At 34.1% G+C, this 20,628-nt stretch overlaps 2 protein-coding genes across 2 annotated transcripts; one reads left to right on the plus strand and one right to left on the minus strand.

Annotated features, from left to right (window-relative positions):
* Nucleotides 1-577: 577 nt before the first annotated feature.
* batf3 (basic leucine zipper transcription factor, ATF-like 3) lies at nt 578-2,142 on the plus strand. The gene is made up of 3 exons (XM_052586654.1): nt 578-818; nt 1,084-1,188; nt 1,383-2,142. The coding sequence occupies exons 1-3, from the start codon at nt 744-746 to the stop codon at nt 1,566-1,568; spliced, it is 366 nt and encodes a 121-aa protein (XP_052442614.1). The 5' UTR covers nt 578-743; the 3' UTR covers nt 1,569-2,142.
* A 4,978-nt stretch (nt 2,143-7,120) lies between these two features.
* Nucleotides 7,121-11,503, minus strand: LOC127984474 (cyclic AMP-dependent transcription factor ATF-3). Its single transcript, XM_052587125.1, has 4 exons — nt 11,350-11,503; nt 9,602-9,852; nt 9,262-9,369; nt 7,121-9,147 (listed from the first exon to the last, which is right to left on the minus strand). Exons 2-4 carry the CDS (start codon nt 9,842-9,844, stop codon nt 8,890-8,892), a joined length of 609 nt encoding a protein of 202 aa, XP_052443085.1. The 5' UTR covers nt 9,845-9,852; nt 11,350-11,503; the 3' UTR covers nt 7,121-8,889.
* Nucleotides 11,504-20,628: the final 9,125 nt, after the last annotated feature.

Raw genomic sequence — 20,628 nt, forward strand, 5'->3', positions numbered from 1 at the left:
AAAGAGCCCCTACCAAGTATTGAGTACATGTACAGTAAATGAACATACTTTCCAGAAGGCCAACAATTCACTAAAATTTTATTTTATAAATCTTATGAAGTATTCTAATGTGTTGAGATAGTGAATTTGTAGGTTTTTGTTAAATGTGAGCCAAAATTACCACATTAAAAGAACCAAAGACTTTAACTACTTCAGTCTGTGTGCAATGAATATAATACATGAGTTTCACAATTTGAGTTGAATTACTGAAATTAACTTTTCCTCGACATTCTAATTTATTGAAAAGCACCTTTATAGTGTCACTTTGAGCGCTAGACTAGAAATTGGCAAATTTTGAAACTGTCGATCATATCACCTTTTTATTTTAACCCACTTGATTTTACTCGAGGGCTTTCGTTGCCTGATTAAAAAAAAAGAAGTAACCATAATAAATAAATAAACAAACTTTCTGAAATCACCTTTTCAAAATGGAAAAGAGAGTAATTTCAAGGAATGACAGAAAAGCGTTAAAAATACAAAAACACTCATACCGCCTGAAGTTATTGGAGTTTTCGAGAGCACCACGTGACTTCAAAGAACATCCGCCGAAGGCATTTGCAAGAAATGCTACTGAGGGATGTTGACTGACAGTTTAAACATGCCTAACTATGCGCTAATTAAAACGTCATAATAGTTCGCCTTAACTTAGCATCAAATTTCGTGAACGGAAGTCTTCATTGTGCTCGTGCTCTTTTGCACCTGTCATGTCACTTTTCAGTGCGACAAGTAACTTTACACGAAGTGATGCTCCAGCTTTACGGTTATTTCGAAAGAGTGAGGTATGTTACTTATTTATTCTTGTTTCATTTTCTTGACATAATTACAAAATAGGATTATAACATAAACTACTAAATAAATGTGCCTAAATTCTAATATGCATTTTATAACTTATGCATTCAGATCTTTCTGCTTTGTGCCACCCAAAATAATTTTGTGGTTTAATCTTTGTGATTTGTTCTGTTGTAATGAGATAATCCTGCAAATTAATGTTCAGGAAACAACATATCATAATAACCATAACATACATGTATGATTGTGATTCAGAGCTCTGATGATGAAGACAAAAGGTTGAAAAGAAGAGAAAAGAACCGAGTTGCTGCACAGAGGAGCCGTAAAAGACAAACTCAGAGAGCTGATGAGTTGCATGAGGTTTGCAAGCTGCACATTATATAGAATATAAAATAAAATTGATTTCAGCATTTGTACTTTTTAGTAAATTTGCAGGTAGAATGATTATTGCCCCATGCAGACATGATGGCAATTTTAGGCAGACATTGGAAAATACTCATTGATGCATAAGACTGATGTGTTTTTTTTAATGTCCTGAAATGTTCTGTAACCAGGCATATGAATGTCTGGAACAGGAGAACAGCCTGCTGAGGAAAGAAGTCCAGCTTTTGTTAGAGGAACAGCAACGCTTGACAGATGCCCTCAAAGCCCATGAGCCTTTGTGCCCTGTCTTGAACTGTGGTATGACCTCAACATCAAGGTCCGCAGGCACAGTGTCACCTGAGTTTATGTCTAGATAGAGTCGCTTACATTTGATGCTCATGATGTCCAAATTTAAATTTAAGGATAAATTAAGTATGCTTGTAATCATGGAAAGTATTTATTCATACTAGCAGCATCCAATTATTTTTTTTTAATTCTGAAGTATTAACTTTTGAGTTCAGTATGCAGTATTTTCTGTCAACATACAAGTAAATTATTAATTCATGCTTGAAATTGCATTGTTATGTTCAGAATACAGGATCTTTGTAGTCATATGTTTGTTTTCCCAGGGTCAAGCCTCACGTGAATACGTCCACTATTTACTTTGATAGAGTCAATAACCACTAACAAAACCATCTGTTACACCACAGTTAGTTGGCTGTGAATGAACGACATGCGACAATGGACTTCTGCTTTATGAGAGCCAAAATCTGACCAAAATACCAGAGGTTAGTTTCAAAACTGTGACAGCAGGTTTATGTCTGCATAATATTATTAACCATAGCAGCTTAATTGAAATGTTAGTGTTACTTTTCTGTCTGGCTTGATCATGTTTGCTGTTGGAGTGTATTGTAAGTATTAAAAAAATAAACAATTATTTTTTAAAAATCAGTCTTTGTGTTCACTCTGTGATGCAGATGCAGACTGTAATTACTCGAATTGAAGTGGTCATACAATTTCTATTAAAATGAGGTCACCAAATCAGAAAAAGGACCCGGATGTGTAGTTTTTTTCTCATTTGAGTTGAAACCATATCTGGGGGTGGTTGCGGTAAGATGGTGGTCCGATTTTTTTTTTTTTGAATGTATCACTTCCTTAAACCTCTGTGGACTTACCTTCCTAACCAGTGCAGGGTACACACTTCTACATTTCTCTTCCAGTTTTCTCTTCTCTTCTGAAAAGTCCTAGAGCTCAACATGTTGACTTTCATTTTAAAACGTTAAAGCGAAAAAGCACTGTTATAGAATGTAACAAAAAAACAAAACAAAAAAAGATCATGAAACAGGTCATTTTAGTATGTTCATTATAATTGTTTATTCTAGCAGAAATGCAATTGTTCAGAAAGAGTATTTTTCACTAAATTTATGCAGCATGCAATTTTTGATTTTGGAGCAAGAGAGAGGTATTAATCGATTTTTTTTTATTACATTAGTAGCACAAGTACATAAACATATCTTGGATGCAAGGAGGTCTTGCAGTCAAAATGTTGAGAACCAGTGCTTTATAATCATACATACATATACATGTATTTCACAAATTAAATCATTTATGATTGGCAACTGTTATGTCAGCTTCAAAATTTACATATGTTTTTGTTTCCTTGGGAGCGATTTGGTGAAGTATTACAAAACATCTGCAACTTTTGCATCAATGAAATATTTGCCGCATCAAGACAAGCGGAAATGAGAGTCCAGTGCATGTCCTGCAACTCAGCGTATATATTTTTACAACTGTAATAATAATAATATGTGGATAATGGATAAGCTGTCTTAAGCATTCTGGCTTTCTGTGTGTTTACTCTGCCAAAAACAATATCAAAACAATAGAAACCATCACAGAAATTCAAATGGTTTCCACTACAAATACCATTACAAACATTACAAAAAAAATCAACTTTTAACTATTAAAAATGGTTTTCTGTAGTGCGTTTCAGGACATGTTCTGTTAGGATTTAATAGAAGGTGATAATAGAAGGTGTCCAATTACCAGTAGAAACCCACAGGGTCCATTACTGTTTCTAATACAACCAACACAATTCCCATCATAACCAATACAACCTCTACAAATGTTTTTTCTTTTTTTTTTGGAGCAAGATACATAGAGCCTATGATGTCTTCTGGTTTGTGGCCCACAATTCTTTGATTGGTATGCCCTCTAGCGGATACATTACAAATCAGCTTGCATTAAATTAAAATGATATAATCTTTATATTTAGATATTTACATTTAGACCTATATATTTTATAATAAATAGATTATATGTTTAATATGTACATCTACTGAAAACAGACATAGCTGCTTTAAATAATAATTAGCCTATAGTTAAAATAAATGTCGTTTTAATTATCTGTAGGCTAATGTAGACTTCATGAAAGCCATCGGTTTGTATATGACCAATATCATCGATATTTCTTCAAAAAGCCCAGGTTGTATCATAGCTGTAAATATCTCTTCTTGTCACACAAGAAAATAAAAGGAAGTAGAAGATTATCATAAACTGTTTAGCATTGCCTTTAAAGTGCATCTTTTGAAATCTGAATAGAGCAGCATGCAAATGCGCATTGTGAACTGGGAAATTAGGGGTGTGTCTTTAACAGAAAAAATAAAATAAAAAAAGAACTGTTATGGTAACTTTTCCTTCCTGATCTGTAAGTTCCTGGTAGACTGTAGGTGGTTGCCCTTGCATATCAAAACTCTTGGAAATCTTTCAGGAACTTTAAAGAAGAATGTTGACCTTGAAGTTCCCATTCAACCTACACTTCCTTGAGCTCCCCCAAAGCAAAAAATAAAATAAAAAATAAATTTCCATTGTACAGTTTTGGCAGTGACAAATTGTTTTGCAAAGTTTGCTGCTTCAGTATATGTAAATTATTTTTTCCACATGTTTCTATGGTATACTGAAAGCAACAATAAGCATATAATACATTTTAAAGACCCTTACTGGCAAAAAAAAATAATGAGTCAATATTTACAGTGTTGATCCTTGTTCTTCATAACCTCTGCAGTTCGCTCTGGCATGCTGGATATTAGCTTCTGGGCCAAATCCTGACTGATGGCGAACCATTCTTGCCTTATTAGTTCTTGGAGTTGAATCACAATTTGTGGGCTTTGGTTTCTCCATTCACCTTTCGAGGACTGACAACAGGTTCTCTATGGGATTGAGATCCGCAGAGTTACTTGCTCATGGATCGTTTGAAGAAGTCGCTCTTGTATAGGAAAATTTGGTACCATTCTTAATTCATGGCAGTGTTTTAGAGCAGTCCTTTGGTTGGAAAGCAGCGCCACACATGGATGGTCTCAGGATGCTTCACTGTTGGCATAACACAGGACTCATGGTAGCGTTCACCTATTCTTCTCCAAACAATCAATTTTCCAGTCGGAAGGGAGCTTCAGAGAAAATAACTTTATACCAGTTTTTCCTGCAGAATTTCAGTCTGTCCTTTAGGTTTTTCTTTGAGAGAAGTGGCACCTTTGCTGCCATTCTTGACACCAAGCCATTGTCCGAAAGTCTTGGCCTCACTGTGCATGCAGATGCTCTCACACTGACCTGTTGCTATTCCCGAGCAAGCTCTGCACTGCTGGTGACATGATTCCATAGGAGTAGACAGTCCTGCCGCTTCCTGGACACTCTGGGACATCCTGAACACTTCTTCACTGCAGTCGAAACCTCTCTCCTTGAAGTTCTTGATGATTCAGTAAATGGTTCTTTCAGGTGCAATATTTTTTTTATCAATTTCCTTGCATGTTGAGGTCATTTTGATGCAAAGAGATAATGGCTGCACATGTTTCTTTGGAGGTAACCATTGCTAACAAGAACACAATGATTTGAAGTGTTCTTCCCTCCTTTTATAGAAATCAGTCTCTTACAATCTAATTAGTATGATAGTGATTTCACCTGACTTATTTAAAATGCATCTAATCACTCTACACAATAATCTAGAAACAATGTAAATGTACACCACAACAGCAGCAAACTTTGCAAAGTACAAAATTTTTTCACTCCCAAAACTTTGGCCATGACTATACTGACAAGGAAGTGGTCTAGACTGTTCACTAAATGCATTAGTATTCATTTATGCACCCTGCGGGAGAACCTTTTTAAATGTGAGGTTTGTTAAATACACTACAGGACTGTCATTTTAAATTACTTTTTCCTGGATGAGTAAAGCATCAACATTTTGTTTCGTCTTATATATTTTTAAGGATAATGGAATATGTATCACATGTATTTCATAGATTTGTGGATTTTTTTTTAAATCCCATGCTTATGTGTTTTTTGTCATTTTAATTAACCCCTAATAGTGTATTATAATAGTAATGGCTAAATGAACACCTGCCAATCAAGTTCCATAGGCATATATGTCATCATAATTTTTTTTCCTTAATGAGTAAGGCATTCCAATGATCTTGTCGGTTAGGAATGCATTATATCAAAACTTTAAAATCATTATAATAATATTTAAAGGTTATGACATAGATGTTTCAAATAGCATTACAACACCCTATTTGACATCTGTAGATTCCATTTCAACACTTTTAATGCTTGCATCAGAGTGTGAAGTTTCCACTGATTGCATTTATTGCCAAGGGCTGTGACTATGTTGGCTCATATTCAGGCAGGGCAAAGTGCACTTGTGTTATGGTGAAAGTCAGGTCAAGATGTTAGGAATCTGGGTATTTTTAAAATCCATATTTAAGATTAGATTTAATAAAAGCTTATTTTATACATTTATAATTTTATATTATTTTAAATATATGTATATAAGTCCCATATTATGTATCCTGTATGCTGATCACATCGTTTCAAGGTGTAATCTGTATCTGATTGGATAGTTTTGATTGGAAATAGTGATTCGTTGCAGTGGAAAACAAATGTGAACAAAGAGTGCTTAGTTCCCCGGTGATGATAATACAGTGTTTCATGTTTATGGGCTCTATAAGTTTTCAGAAAAGAGGTGGAAGTTTATCCGAAAAGTCATTTCTGAGAGTTTATTATCACATGTCTGACATCAGTCCACATCAGCAGCGATGAAGCAATGAGCAGCAACTTGGATTTGATTGCCCCATAAATATGTTTTTGTTTTTTTACTTTAAAGGATGTGTGCGAACAAATGACTCAAGTTCAAACTAAACTGGAGAATATGGCAAATAAAATTGCCAAATGTATTATGATTCATAGAAAGGGAGGAGTACCAAGGGATGATGGCACATCTATTTGTGTATTTTTTTTTTTAATTTTTTTTTTTTTTATCACAACTAAAGCCATGTTAAATTATTTCCTCTCAAAGTTCTCATAATTGTTAAAATGGTACTTTTAGTTCTTACTTTTAGAAATAGTTTTAAAGAGCAACCCAATGAGTTTGGTTGCAATTATTCAGAATTCTAAATATTTCCCAATATTTTTTTTTCCCCAAAAGGGAGTTACCAAAACTCAGGTATCGTCACCGCTAAGAGTTCTTCAGCAGCTTTGTTCTTTCGGAGGAATTTCAAGAGGCTTTTAAGATTATTATCTTCTGATGCAATTCCCACATTTAATCAGTTCCAAAACATAATAATAACACGTTTCCCATGTATTAAATCCACCATCTTCAAAATAATCATTCAAATCAGCAGAAAATGCTGAATCATTGCTCTCTGGCAGCAGGAACTCGATCAACCTCAGGGTTACAATCAGCACGTCTCTCAGGTTATACATGTGCAGACTTGCCCTACCGCAAATTTCTCAGCACAACCATAAAAGGTGCTGGTTTTTGAGCACGTCATGTACACCTTAAAGAGTAACAGTGTTTTGGTGTTGCCTCATCTGAGGTAATCAGCTTGATTCGGTTGTATTTAATCACATCTGACTGGAATAAAACTGAATGACTCAATTGAAAGTGGTATAGCTTTTTAATAATAAAGTATCAAAAACAAACAGACAGTCAAAATAAAGCCATACATATGTCATATAAATTATTTTCTCGATCATGACTTTTGGTAGCAATTGCACCTGAACACTTTGACATGGACACCAATGAAGTGATTGATGAATTCTGGTTTAACCACAAATAGAAAGCATAGCTTCATTTTCAGTACACATTTAATGTCAATAGTACCACATTTTGTGGCATGCCTGTTTGAACAAACACACAAAAAAAAGCTACCTGACGCCTGCATCACTTAACTTTTCATTACATGACAGAACATTAAACTAAGCTCAAAAACATAAGGAAGAAGTATGTGAAAAGATTAGGGGTTTTCCTCGGTTTAGCAGAAATGAGTGATTTTTATACTTATTGTATTTATTACTTTCTGTAATATTAAGAAATGCAGTCACAGGGCCTGATCAGATGTCTTGTGGTATGTTTCTTCACTAACAACAAAAGCATGGTGTGACACTAAAACTGCTTGACACATGATCTAAGACATAGTCAGATAATTAATATTCTTTACTTCATTCTTTTTTTCTTTAGGACAGGCCCAGCCAACAAAAATAGGTTCTAAGAACATCTGGCTAAAATTCTCTACGTTATTTCTGAATAAACTAAAAACAGATATGCAAATGTTAGAGAAAACATTAAGGCAAATCATGCTCTATTTAAACATTTGCAAACATTACTGGAACATTACTAAAAAAGTACAACTAAAACGTTTTAGAAAAAAAAGACATTACAAGATGATGTGAACATCAAATAAATCTCCATTCTATTAACATAACTGGAAATTCATGCTTAACATTTCCAGAACATTAGCCAAAGTTCTGAGAACATTTCTTGTGAGCTGGGACTGTATAGGTTTGTGTATCTAGACAATTACAACACACAGCTAGAGTATATGAAAAACGTAACATCAAAAAAATAAGTATGTCCTTGCTAGTAGCACAAAAAAAACGTTTTTTTCTTTTTTTTTTTTACAGTAGGCTGGCAAACACAGACCTTCCTGATCACAGCATTGTAACAACAACATAGTCATAGGGTTGAGGTGATAGCAGACAGGCTTTCGGTGAAGAAGAGAAGTACTTCCTTGTAAGAAACGTGCGGGACACCTCGTCGTCTCAAAGTCCACTGTGGTCGACTTCCCTGTTATTTTATCTGTTTATTTAATGCGAGTTTCCTGTAATATATATATAGACCATGTCCTGAGAGATAAGTAGCAGCTTGAAATACTTCATGTGGCATGTTATGTGGACACTTAACAAGGCAGAGGCCAGAGATAAATATGTAACTAAACGACTTCATCACCCTGTATATCTTGTCGGTAAGTGAAAAAGATACACGCAGATTACTACATTTGTTTCCTCTCACTAGAATAGTACTTGCTGTCAAACTCACCGCCAGGGCTTCATTTAACCAACAAGATGATAAATAAATGAAATCATGTTGTTCTAGCATCAACATGACATCGGGCTTTGGTGCATACAAAAAGCATATCATGTTAAACATACATACAATTCCGAACACATTTAAATAAGAGAAGAACGCATCAAACGTCCTTCAACACTTTAGTGCTTTTAACAGTCTCTTTCAGTGTACATCAGACCGACCTTGACTGGCATCATGGCAGGCACCCGTCTTTAGTCCTTCATGACATGGGTGAACCTTCCAGCGTTCCTTAGCCAGGATTGCCAAGCCATTAGCTTCTTGCCTGTACAGTTTGTGATTTAGAGATGCCCACAGCTAGTTGGTATTGAGGTGTGCGTTGGTCCACTTGTGGTAAGATTCAGACCTTGCAGGGTGGTCTCTTTGATTTGCTGGATGAAGAGCTTCCTCTCGTCTTCAGGGGTCTGGCCGTTCTGAGCTCGGACGATACAGGTGGGCCTATGCAGGTTGAGCATGTAAACTAGCTGCTGCTTTTGGTTCTTCAGCTCCTCAATCTGGGCTTTCAACTCGGCATTGATGGACTCCAACTTCTCGGACTCCTGAGGATTTAAATAGTTAATATAAATAAATAATTTAAATAAAAATAAAATGTAAAAGAATATAATAAACTGCATTTATTATTTTTATTATTAAATGTATATAAATATAACTACCTTTTGTAAATTGTCTGTTTTCTCTTTTTTCTTGTTTCGGCATTTTGCTGCTGCAATTTTGTTTCTTTCCCTTCTTCTTTTTCTCCTTTCACTCTCCTCTGGAATGACCTGAAATGAAAATATTTATCAGATATGTTCAGATATACCTACATTGCGTAATAAATATTGATTTCATGAAAGCAGAAACCGCCTAATGATTCTGAATTGGGTCCACAAGTGGATGAACAAGTGACTTGTGCAAGCATGGCTTTTCGGCATGCGTGTTACTCAATATAACGAATGTGAAATACAAGAAATCACATTTGATTCAATGTTCTAACTGTAAATGAGTGGTTCTCACCTCCCGCTTCATCACAGGTAGTTCAGTGGGACGTTCAGTGTTCATACACGCTCGGTCAGTGGTCAGGGTGCTCATGCCGTTGGACAGGCGTTTGTTCTGGATGGCGTAGCGCAGCTCCTCTTTCACTAATGGAGTGAAGTTGGTGAAGTCGTCCAGCGTGAGTGAGCCGGGCGGGGAGAGGCAGGGTACCAAAGCAGATGCACTGATCTCCAAGGAACCCAAACCAGGATGCTGAAGCATCATTACGAAATCTAAAACATTTGAAGCAAGAGTTTAATCATGGTCTTAATACGGAAATTGGATCATAGTAAACTTTCTGCAGTCAATTACGAACTCTTCAATCTAGTAAGTCATGTAATAAAAATTTAAAAATGCTACAGTGAAAAACTGTTTTAAATCTGAAAAAAAAAAACATGTAAATAAGTATTTCAGAAATAAAAAGTATGAATGTACATAATTGTATTAGATATATGCATATGTTTAGGATTTATTAAAAACAATTTAGATTTGTATTCACAATTTATGGAGAAAATATATTTAATAAGGCAATAAATATACTGCCAAAATGTTTATATTTTATTATATTAATAATATAATAAATCCTCTTATGATTTAGTGAGTAAGAAGTATTTTCAAATCTAATTTAGTTTAGTAAATTAAATCATTATGGTGTATTGTCACCTTTATGGTGTTTTATGTATATAAAACCATCTTTATGTGGTTCTTGTTTGTAAACAGTTGCTAGAAAGTTACTTTGTCATGAGCTTAAAATGTAGTCATCTAGCCTTACATTTTACCACATGCCTACATTTTACAATGATTTTACATTTCAGATTTTAATATTTTAAATACGTTAATATATTCAAATAATACAATGTAATGACATGTACACTGTGCTATTACATAATGTCATCATCACAATATATTATTTTAAGGTATTCTTTAGGTTCTAGGAACATTTGTCTGTCTGTCTGTCTAATATATATATATATATATATATATATATATATATATATATATATATATATATATATATATATATATATATATATATATATATATATATATATATATATATATATATATATATATATATATATATATATATATATATATATATATATATAGCATATGCATTGAAGTTACATAAAACTTATCTTATATAGAATATATATCAGACAAATGTTTTATTCATTAATTTAAATATTATGCGATTAAATTCAACTACTCGAATTATTTGTTAAAATATAGCCTACGTTCTGCTTGTATGAATTGTAGGTATCAGTATAATCCGGTAAAACCATCATCTTCAAGTGTTTATTAAACTCTAATCTGGTTACCATTAAATCTCTTTGTGAGTAGTTAAAGTAAACTGTATTTGTCGTAAATATTTTTTTACAGTCGGCTCTAACGATTCGCCAAAAGAACCACATAAAATGATCAGTTATCCAGATATTTCAACATACATTACAGCAACCCAGTTCCGCACATTTTGTAACTAGAGGACTTTGACTATGAAGAGAGAACAATTAAATTAAATAAATAATAATAATTAAAAAAAACTATATGAATATAAACAGCATAAAAGATTAAATCAGCTTAAATAAGTACAATCGCTTGACCCAAAAACACAACTGCTGTATCGAAATCAGTCACTGGTTGTGTTTATTGAATATAACATAGCGTAGACATTTTCCAGTGTGTTCTAGAACCCCATAAATAACAAGCGAAACAATGTTGTCACTCACCTTGTTTTGACTGAATAAACGCGTGTTGTGATGCTCTCCTCTGACTGGAGTGTTCTCGCGCTCAGCTGGTAAAGTTACAGTTGTCGCCGGCTCGTTGCATCACCCCTTTATATGGCTGAAGGACGTGAACTAGCTACTACGGAGGGGCGGGGCGAGTGACGTCACCCTATTTATAGTATTTAGAACGCTGTCTTTGCGATGATGCAATCAGGCAACCCTCTGTGCGCACCATAACTGGGCAAGCTCAGAACCCCGCCCTCCCCGAACTGTGGAGGAATCGAAGTCGTAGCTGACATGTTAACCTAATAAGCAAATAAAGACATACCCGTGTAATGACATGGGATCTCTGGTATGCTCTAGTGTAACGTACTAAATAGTTGTGAGGGGAAAAAAATACATGGGAGAGGAGAGACAGACCGTCTAGTTGGTCAGAATTTGAACAGAAAATGACTCTCACTCTGTTAAACACACTCATATTTTGTCTGTTAAAGGAGAATTGTATGAAGATGGAGAGATGATCCCAAGGTCAGTGTGATGCTGTCTTTTATTTAGTCTATTTAGACTTTTATAGTCCATGAATGCTGGGTTAAATACAACCCAGCGTTGGGTAAAATATGGACAAACCCAGCTATTGGGTTGTTTTGACCCAATGGTTGGGTTAAAAACCCAGAAAGTTGGGTTAAACATTTATACATAATGCATTTATACAAATACAGTGCTGAGTTGTATTTAAACCAGCGTTTTTTAGAGTGGGATCATTTGGTTTTGCACATCCAATGTTCTCTCCATTTAACATCTTAATGTCCAGCCGTTTAACTTGTCCCAGTAAGTTCTATGATTTACACTTGAGTTTTCAGAGGTTGATTTGATTTTCTTTGTCAGTAATTAAATTCAAAGATTGAAATATATCAGTGTAACTTTGGCACCACTTTGATTTTGAGCGCATATTTGTAATTTTAGTTTGTGTTAGTTGTTTTAGTTAGTTTTTTGTGTGTTCAAAAATATATAATTTAAGGTTTTAAATTTAATTGCCGCATGCAAGTTTAGACTTTAATCTATTATAACTTGTATTAGACTATTTTAAAACTTTTCTGATATCCTGGTTTATCTGTGGGGTAAAATTAGTGTTAATCTGGTGAATATGAGTAGTTGTTTTTTTAGTAGTGTTTTTCCATTAATTTTGCATTTAATTTCCATTGTTAAAACAGATGAAGTTGTTTTAGGACAGGCAGGATTTTTTTTTATTTTTTTTTTTTTTTTTTATCTTTGTAATATTAAAATAAATAACCAAAAATAAAATAAAGAAGACACACACACACACTCACTCATGTTTGTTTCTCTGAATTGTGGGGACTTTCCATAGACTTATATTACTTTTATACTGAGCTAACAATATCCCCTAACCCTAAACCTACCCCTTACAGAAAACCTGTTTGCATTGTTACACTTTCAGTTATATCATTTACTATTTTTCCCCACGTGGGAACCACAATTTTAAAAAATGTAAAGGTTTACTATCCTTGTGGAGACATTTGATCCAAACAACGTAGCCTAAACAAAAACACACATATAATCAACAAATAATTTGCCATAGAAATCTACTAAATAATCAGATAAAGAAAAAGGTGATGAGGCAAATGTTAGAGTTCGTATTTACTTTGATTTGTGGTGGATGATGTTCAGTGGGATGATTTGAAGTGATTTCAGGGAGTGGGCAGTCGGCAGTGTCTGCATTCCTCTACTGGATGTGAAGCACTGCTCTCTTCCTCCAGTTGGGTCATTACACACCCCGGTACAAGCTCTTACCTCTGTGTTCTGGAAATTTCCAATGATCTCTCTTCACCAGTCCTGGTGCAATCACTACTAAAACACTCCCTTATTACAAGCAATTATGCTTGTACACATAATAGTGTAACTAAGGAGCCATGTCTAAACATGACACACAAACTAAACATGGCAATATTTATTTTTCCCAATAGAAATGATGGCCGTCGGGCTTATTGAATCTGAGTTTTGAATAAGTTCCATTTGACTCATAGCAAAGGCTTGAATATGAACTAGTTTAAAGTGAATTTACTTTTGACATCCATCGATATATAAGTTTTTATATGAGAGAATTACATGTTTATTTTTTTATTTTATAATATATATATCCATAATATATCGCATTTCATGTGGTTTCTGATTTTGCCCTTTTTGGTTTATTTTTCTTTGTTTAGTTTTTCCTAAAACTCAAAGAGATACATTTAAAAAATGATAAGTGAATTTGTTGCCTTTTCCTGATTTGATATCTGCTGATAAAAGATATGAATATAAAAAAATGAGGTTTGCAGTCTGGCCTCAAAAAGACTTTTAAACTAAGTAAAACCATTTTTATATCAACAAATTTGTTGTTGTTTTATTTTTATTTTTTTATGAAAAGTAGTTTGGTAGGTTATAAAATTGTGAAACAGTCTCTGCGTCTCTGTAAGTGAATTGTTTGATTCACGGTTGTATGATTCTGTATTACAGTTTTTTTTTTATCATTGTATAGGATCAGACATATGTAATATTATTTCTGGTTGTCGAGCGTTAGGGAAAAATGTCCATAGTTAATGTGATGAATTACTGTACTCATGTGCTTATTCTGCTGGACAGCTGTGTGAACTTGACGGGCACGGACTTCAAACATTTTATATCAACTTGATACTACTTGGTTAAAAGTCATAAAAATGACTTCAAAAAGGGAAGTTGGTTTCTTGAAATGGTCTCATATATATTTTTTGTTGGCAGATGTATAGGTTGGTTTGATTTTAAGTGGTCCAACGCAATTAAACACATTCATATATGTCTACAAATAAGAGAAATAATATCTTATTAAATATTTTAATTTAAGTACTATCAACTGCTGTTGAAACTGAAATGATGCTTGTGAGTTTTGCCATTTTTACAAAGCAAATTTGTCCATAAATACATTAAATTCTGTAAAGATTTACAGGCTGAGCTAGAAACAAGGCACAATTATACTAATATTTTTAATGAGACAAACTATCCAGTTTGTTTACGTTTAAGCTAAATATTTATATCAGACATGCTTGGACCCATTCAAACGATCTATATCTAAAACCTTACACAAAGCTTAATATAGCAGTATCATCTCTTTATCATATCTGACAGGGCAGAGTCACGTCATAGAGTTCAAGTTGTGCTCCATCGTATAAAGTTAAACAGGTGTTTAAAGGCCTGCAGTCATTTTGTGTCTGGGACATGGTTACAGCTGTTATGATGTCAATATTGACCTGTTAGCTATTAATACACAGTGAAGATTCAGAAGAAGTGATTTCACTTTTCCATCTGTTACGTGATGATTGTTGTCTATCAACAAAAATGTCAAAAGATGGAATAAAAGAAAAGCCAACCGGCCAGTCTAATCAGATTTTTTTATAAGAATACACAGTCACGTTTTTATAGGAGGTCATATGTTATGTTGTCTTTATGTCTGTCTATCTTTCTGTCTGTATGTATGCATTTATTTATAAAATTATTACAAAAAACATCATTAAATTACAGTAGAATCACTTGATGCACTGGATTTTATATATAATTGTATGATTAATGCTGCCTTTGTCTTTCATTTGGCTTTATTTTCATTTTGAAAAAATATTTGTATCTTGTACAAAGTGTTTATCTTTCACTTTTGCTTGTACCATACATACACTATTTAAATCTTTACAACCAGCACCATCATTATACTTTAAAGTATACAAAATATGTCCTAATTATGTCTATTCTCTCTGTACAATGTAAACTATTTTCTGAAGAAAAAAAAATACAAATAAAAATTATTAAAAAAATAATAATAATAAAGCAAAAGAAATATTGAAAAGACTGATTTTTTTATTCTTCCTTTTGTTATTTTATTCTCTTTCTACTTCCATTTTACTTTATGTGCTATTTATGGAAAACCAAGGCTTGTCATTTTACTAAGTGTTTAAAGTGTTTTAAAATTAAAAAACGTTACCAGATTATTATTATAATTTAAATAATTTAATTTCTCTTTTTAACTCCGAGTGATATGGCCATTGCGTTACAGGCTCGTGTTAAACGGCACACAAGCACTTTCCTAAGAAGCACAGACTCCTCATTGTTTCTTTAAGACGAGCTCTCGAGTATTCTCGCCCGGGGAGAACACGTCATCCTTCCGGGAAGTTGAGACTACAGTAATCCTGAGACTGTCCCTTGTTTTCTAGGTTTGGAGGTGAGCAGTGAAATCACCCTTTTCCCAAAACATCACGCGTGTGAAACGAAACGTTCATTGCTGGAACAATGAAAGGTCGGGATCGATATTTTGATTTGCGCTTTCGGTCTGACACATGGCATTCCAGTCAAACGTTAGTCATCGAAAATGCCTGATGGTTGCTCTATATATGCCATTATATCTACAAATCTAATGACAGAGTAGCCTCCAGCATCTGTTAGTATACCATGTAGCACAATAGGAACACAGTCGATACCTTTACAACAAATATTTTACATTTCAATAATTATTATTTTAAGGTATTTTGTAATAAAAACGTGTTATTATTTTAATTTAGGTTTTACAGTATTATCAATAACTGTATCAACTATAATATTTTAGTGAAACTATAGATAGCATTGTCATTTTATTTTTATATAGGCTATAGGATTATATTTTGTTTATGTAACTATGCCCCACCCTTTATAGTTATACATCAACTGTATAATATAATATATAAAAATCTAAACATCCTTATCGAAAGTATTAAAATAATTTTGTAGATAACACTGAAATTAAAAGTAAATAATTAGTTTGTGATTATTTTGTTATAATATGGCAAGGTGTAGTGATGAACATCCTAAATTAACATTTACACATAAAAGTAGTAGTATTTATGGTATTTATCAAGACCCATGAATGGGTCACGAGTCTGATATAGAAATATGGCATGTACTAATATAATATTTGGTCATGTGTTCTGTGTCACTTTTTTTGTTTAACTATTTACAAATTATACAGTTATTAACTTGCATGTTGTTTGGGTTTATACACAGTTCAGTTTCATTAAAAAAAAAAATGTCTGATTTATAGACGTTTTGTTAAGTTGTATACAATAAACCCTTTTTATCATCATTTATCAGGTTGTCACATGGTGTCCAAAGTAAAATCTGGGTATTGAAGCAAAACAAGTCACTCCAGGTGGTTTAAGGTCGTCTACATCATTGACCTTAATGATTAAATAGCCTACATTTCAAGTCTGACGACATGTGGTTTATTCTCTAGTTCTATATTTAGTAAGCTTTTTGTTTGGGTTGAGATTAATATTTTCCAACTAGCCTTGTCACTCGATATGGAATGTACACAAGCTTTTTTGAACTTGTTTAATACTACAATATAATACATATTTTTCCTTTTTTAATGAATTTTTAATGGTAATATTACAAGGTACATTGTCTTGAATGACTCCGCAGCAATGGGGCCCAAATATGCATAGCATCACTTGCTCAGTATAAATGTTGACACTGCTTCCTCTAAATAATAGTTTATATAGCGTCCCTCTTACATATGTGACATAGACAGCTGTAGGCCTCATAGTTATTTATAAAGTCCCAGTTAACTCGGTGCTACCTTCACACTGGTACACGCACCACTGCACTGTGTACATGTTTACTCCGGCTGCGTCCATAGTGACGGACTCCCGCCCAAAGGACTTTCGTCGCAGACAGTCGAAGTAGGGGAAGCCAGGATTCCCAATCCCGTCACAGGCCGTGACCTCATTTCTTTCTCCAGCAGGCCTCTGGGCTGCGTTTTGTTATTTCGGTCCTATGTGTAGAGTGGGAGCAATTACCTAAAGTTCATTCCCCTCTGAAGCATAAATGCCTTACGTAATTCATAAGGAAACCAAATTGAATCACACTCGGAACGTAGTACATGTAATGAAACACATTTAGGGAAGACTTCCTCTTTTCGGAGGAACTCAATTTTTTTTGTCTTTGGTTTTTGGATTCTATTTAGAATGAAACTTCTATGTATGGTAAAGTAAACTACGTTCTGTACTATCTGCTTCCTGCAGATGTGAAAGTAAATTGCTGCTTGTTCTGTGAATTTTTTTTTCTCTCATTCCACATCCAGTGAGCATCCGAGCAGTACCTCAGGCAAACCTCATTTTCATCATTCATTTCCCATTCCTCACTTCAATTTGCTGTAAATTCGAAGAACTGGATTAATTGGGACATTTGACTTCTTCCTGGCATATAGAACGTAACGCTCTAATTTCTGGTTTTTATTTCAAGCAGGGAATTGAAGGAACACAGGCCTCCTATAAAAACTGCCGCACTTAGTCTTTTAAGAGCCACGTCATAGTTAAAAAGTCACATGACTGCCTGTAAAAGATCTAGCTGTTATAAAATTGATACTGTGAGCACAGAGCTGCACGAGAGGCTTCGGCCAATCAGCTTGCTAAAGTGAGATGACATCATCTGACTGCTCTGTGGTGTGACTACAGTATGCATCATTGCAGCATAGGATTAATAGTTAATGATAATCCCTTGAGATCAGCCAATCAGAGCGGAGGAGAAGAACATGGTCAGGGCATGTCCACAGCCTGCAACGCAGTGCGGGACTGAAGCTAAATCCCTGTGCTTTGCCTTACCACTGACATTAGGCTGTTTATATCTGAATCAAGGTTAGTGCATATACACAATAACTTTTACAAGAGCTTCAGCACAGGTAGAATTATATAAAAGACAATGATATAAAAGATTGTTTCTAAAAATGCTTATTCTTACATTTCAGAGCATAATACAGTAGGCCATTTTCAAGCATGCATACATGTCATAAATCATGATTTGGTAGAATATTAACTTGCAGAAGCTCATGTGATGATGAGCTGAGTGTGTGCAGTCTGACATCATGATGAGTCAGAGAGAGTAACAGGACTCTGGAAATGCAGGTAGAGGCAGATGAGTCATAATGTCCAAGAACAACAACAAAACAAAAACGCCCTGTGCCAGCTTTTCCTGGTTGTTATCTCTCTTTTTATAGTTTGTTAAAAAATGATTTATGTACACTCTTAAAAATAATAATAATAATAATAAAGTTCTTTATAGGCATCAATAGATCCACAAAGAACCTTTACCATCCATGGAACCTTTTCATTCCACAAAAGGTTCTCGGCAATTTCCCTGCAATTATTAAAGGGAGTTTTATGTTTAAAAATATGTTTAATATCATGCACACCTCCATGAAATGAAGACTCGAGACATATGTGCAACTAATTAAAAGCTCATTTCTTTTACATGTTGCGATCACATGACCAAAAGCGATTGTTGCTGCATTAAAGTTTGTGTACAAAATGACTGGTTCATTTAATATTTCTTTCTTCCTTGATTTACTGACAAACCTATGAAGGTTTTCTTAGCACTAAACCAAATAAAGTGCACACGGATGTGTAAATTATTTTATTAAACTCATGCTTCTCTGAGGACATATGGGAAATTATTGTTGCAGAAGACTGTCAACTTATAAACCCTGGGGTTTTCAAACTGAGGCCCAGAGACAATTGGGGCCGCAAGGGATTCTGTGAAAATGTTTAGAGACAAACAGTTTAAAATAAAAAAAAATAATGATTTAATAATAAAAATAAGAAAGAAAAATTTGATTAGAATAAAAAGATATAAAGAACTAATGCATTAACTGTACAGTGCTATAATGAATAAACAAAATGTTTTCCAAATAATAATACACATTTTAGGATGGGGTCTCTTGCACAAGGATGATTATATTTAGGGCTCTGTGGCTTCTAAGAGAACAAAAACACTGTTCTAAACCAGTTTTACGAACCATAGGTTTTGACAGTCAATGTTCTTCATTAATAATATACACATTGCATACTAAAATGTGATTTCGATGTTCATAGCATGATTATTTAAAGGTGAAGTGTGTTATTTCTGCACCACACCAACAGGTTTCAAATCCTCACCTGATTCTTAAATATTTGGTTATATTCTTTGTCTTGCACTGTAATAAAAGCATTTGGCCATGTTATACAAATATTTAAGTATTTTGTTCACACGACAAGAATAAGAAGTTATAGCCCAGAAATCGCTTAGTCCTGCACTGTTATGTATGCTATCATCAGCAAACAGAGATAATGTCATTCAGTTTTTTTAATGGTTACAAGATGTTGTTTCCCTTACACTGTATTCCTGTACTTGATGTAAACAGTTTCAGTAAAAAGGTCATGGGACAGAACCAAAGACCCATGTCATGTGATGAAGGGGAATTTCCTGTTTGCTGATACACAACAAAGAGCACGCTGAGCACGGAGCGAGTCACGTGACTGGAGGTGCTACAAGTGCCGTTTGCTTTGTGGAAAACACCCTTGTGGTTATTCAGCATATTCAGGTGGCTTATGCAACAATGAGCCAATTCTTGTTGTTTCCTCTATAGAGCTCGTCCCTTGTCAAACAAACTGTCATAAGCATGACCAGTGCAGTTTCAGTTGTCTTACACATAATCACTGGCAAAATTGACGTCATGTTTTTATAACCTTTGAATCACTAAATTTCTGAACTCCTTTTCCTCTACACTTGGCTGGTTTGTCAGTATCATCTGTGGTATTGGCCACAATCTGACCCACATAGCTGCCCGAAAGATGTCTCAATCTGATGTAATTTACTTGTTTACTCCACATGCTTGTGCTCAGTAGTTACTGGTACTTTCACAAGACTTGCTATCCTCAGAACCTGACTGTATATACTGCAAATGCCTTCTTATCCAAAGTTATACACCGTACACATTCCAAACCTTTTTTCTGTGGAACATTTCTCAAATTTCCCAAAATTATTTCATGTTCCACAGAAGAAAAGAAGTCATACAGGTTTGGAATAAAGTAAGGGTGAGAAAATGATGACAGAATTGTTATTTTTGGGTGAACGGTTTCTATAACTGCTTATTAGCTCAGATTCTACCACATCCCTAAAATCTAGATGACCGTGGAAGTCTTAATTTGACTGACTTTTGCTTTATAAAATAACATTTTCAATAGTGCTGTCAAATCAATTAATCATGATTAATCACATCCAAAAATAAAAGTTTGCACTTTAATATAGTGTGTGTGTGTACTGTGTATCTTTATATGTATACATACACACATATACATACATGTAAGATATTATAGATATTATATATACAGTACATACCTGTATATGTGTATATTTATACATATAGGAAGTATACACTCATGTAATTACAGACCTTTATTTTGGATGCGATTTACT

The sequence above is a fragment of the Carassius gibelio genome, chromosome B20, assembly GCF_023724105.1.
Source record: "Carassius gibelio isolate Cgi1373 ecotype wild population from Czech Republic chromosome B20, carGib1.2-hapl.c, whole genome shotgun sequence".
Classification (NCBI taxonomy): Eukaryota; Metazoa; Chordata; class Actinopteri; order Cypriniformes; family Cyprinidae; genus Carassius; species Carassius gibelio.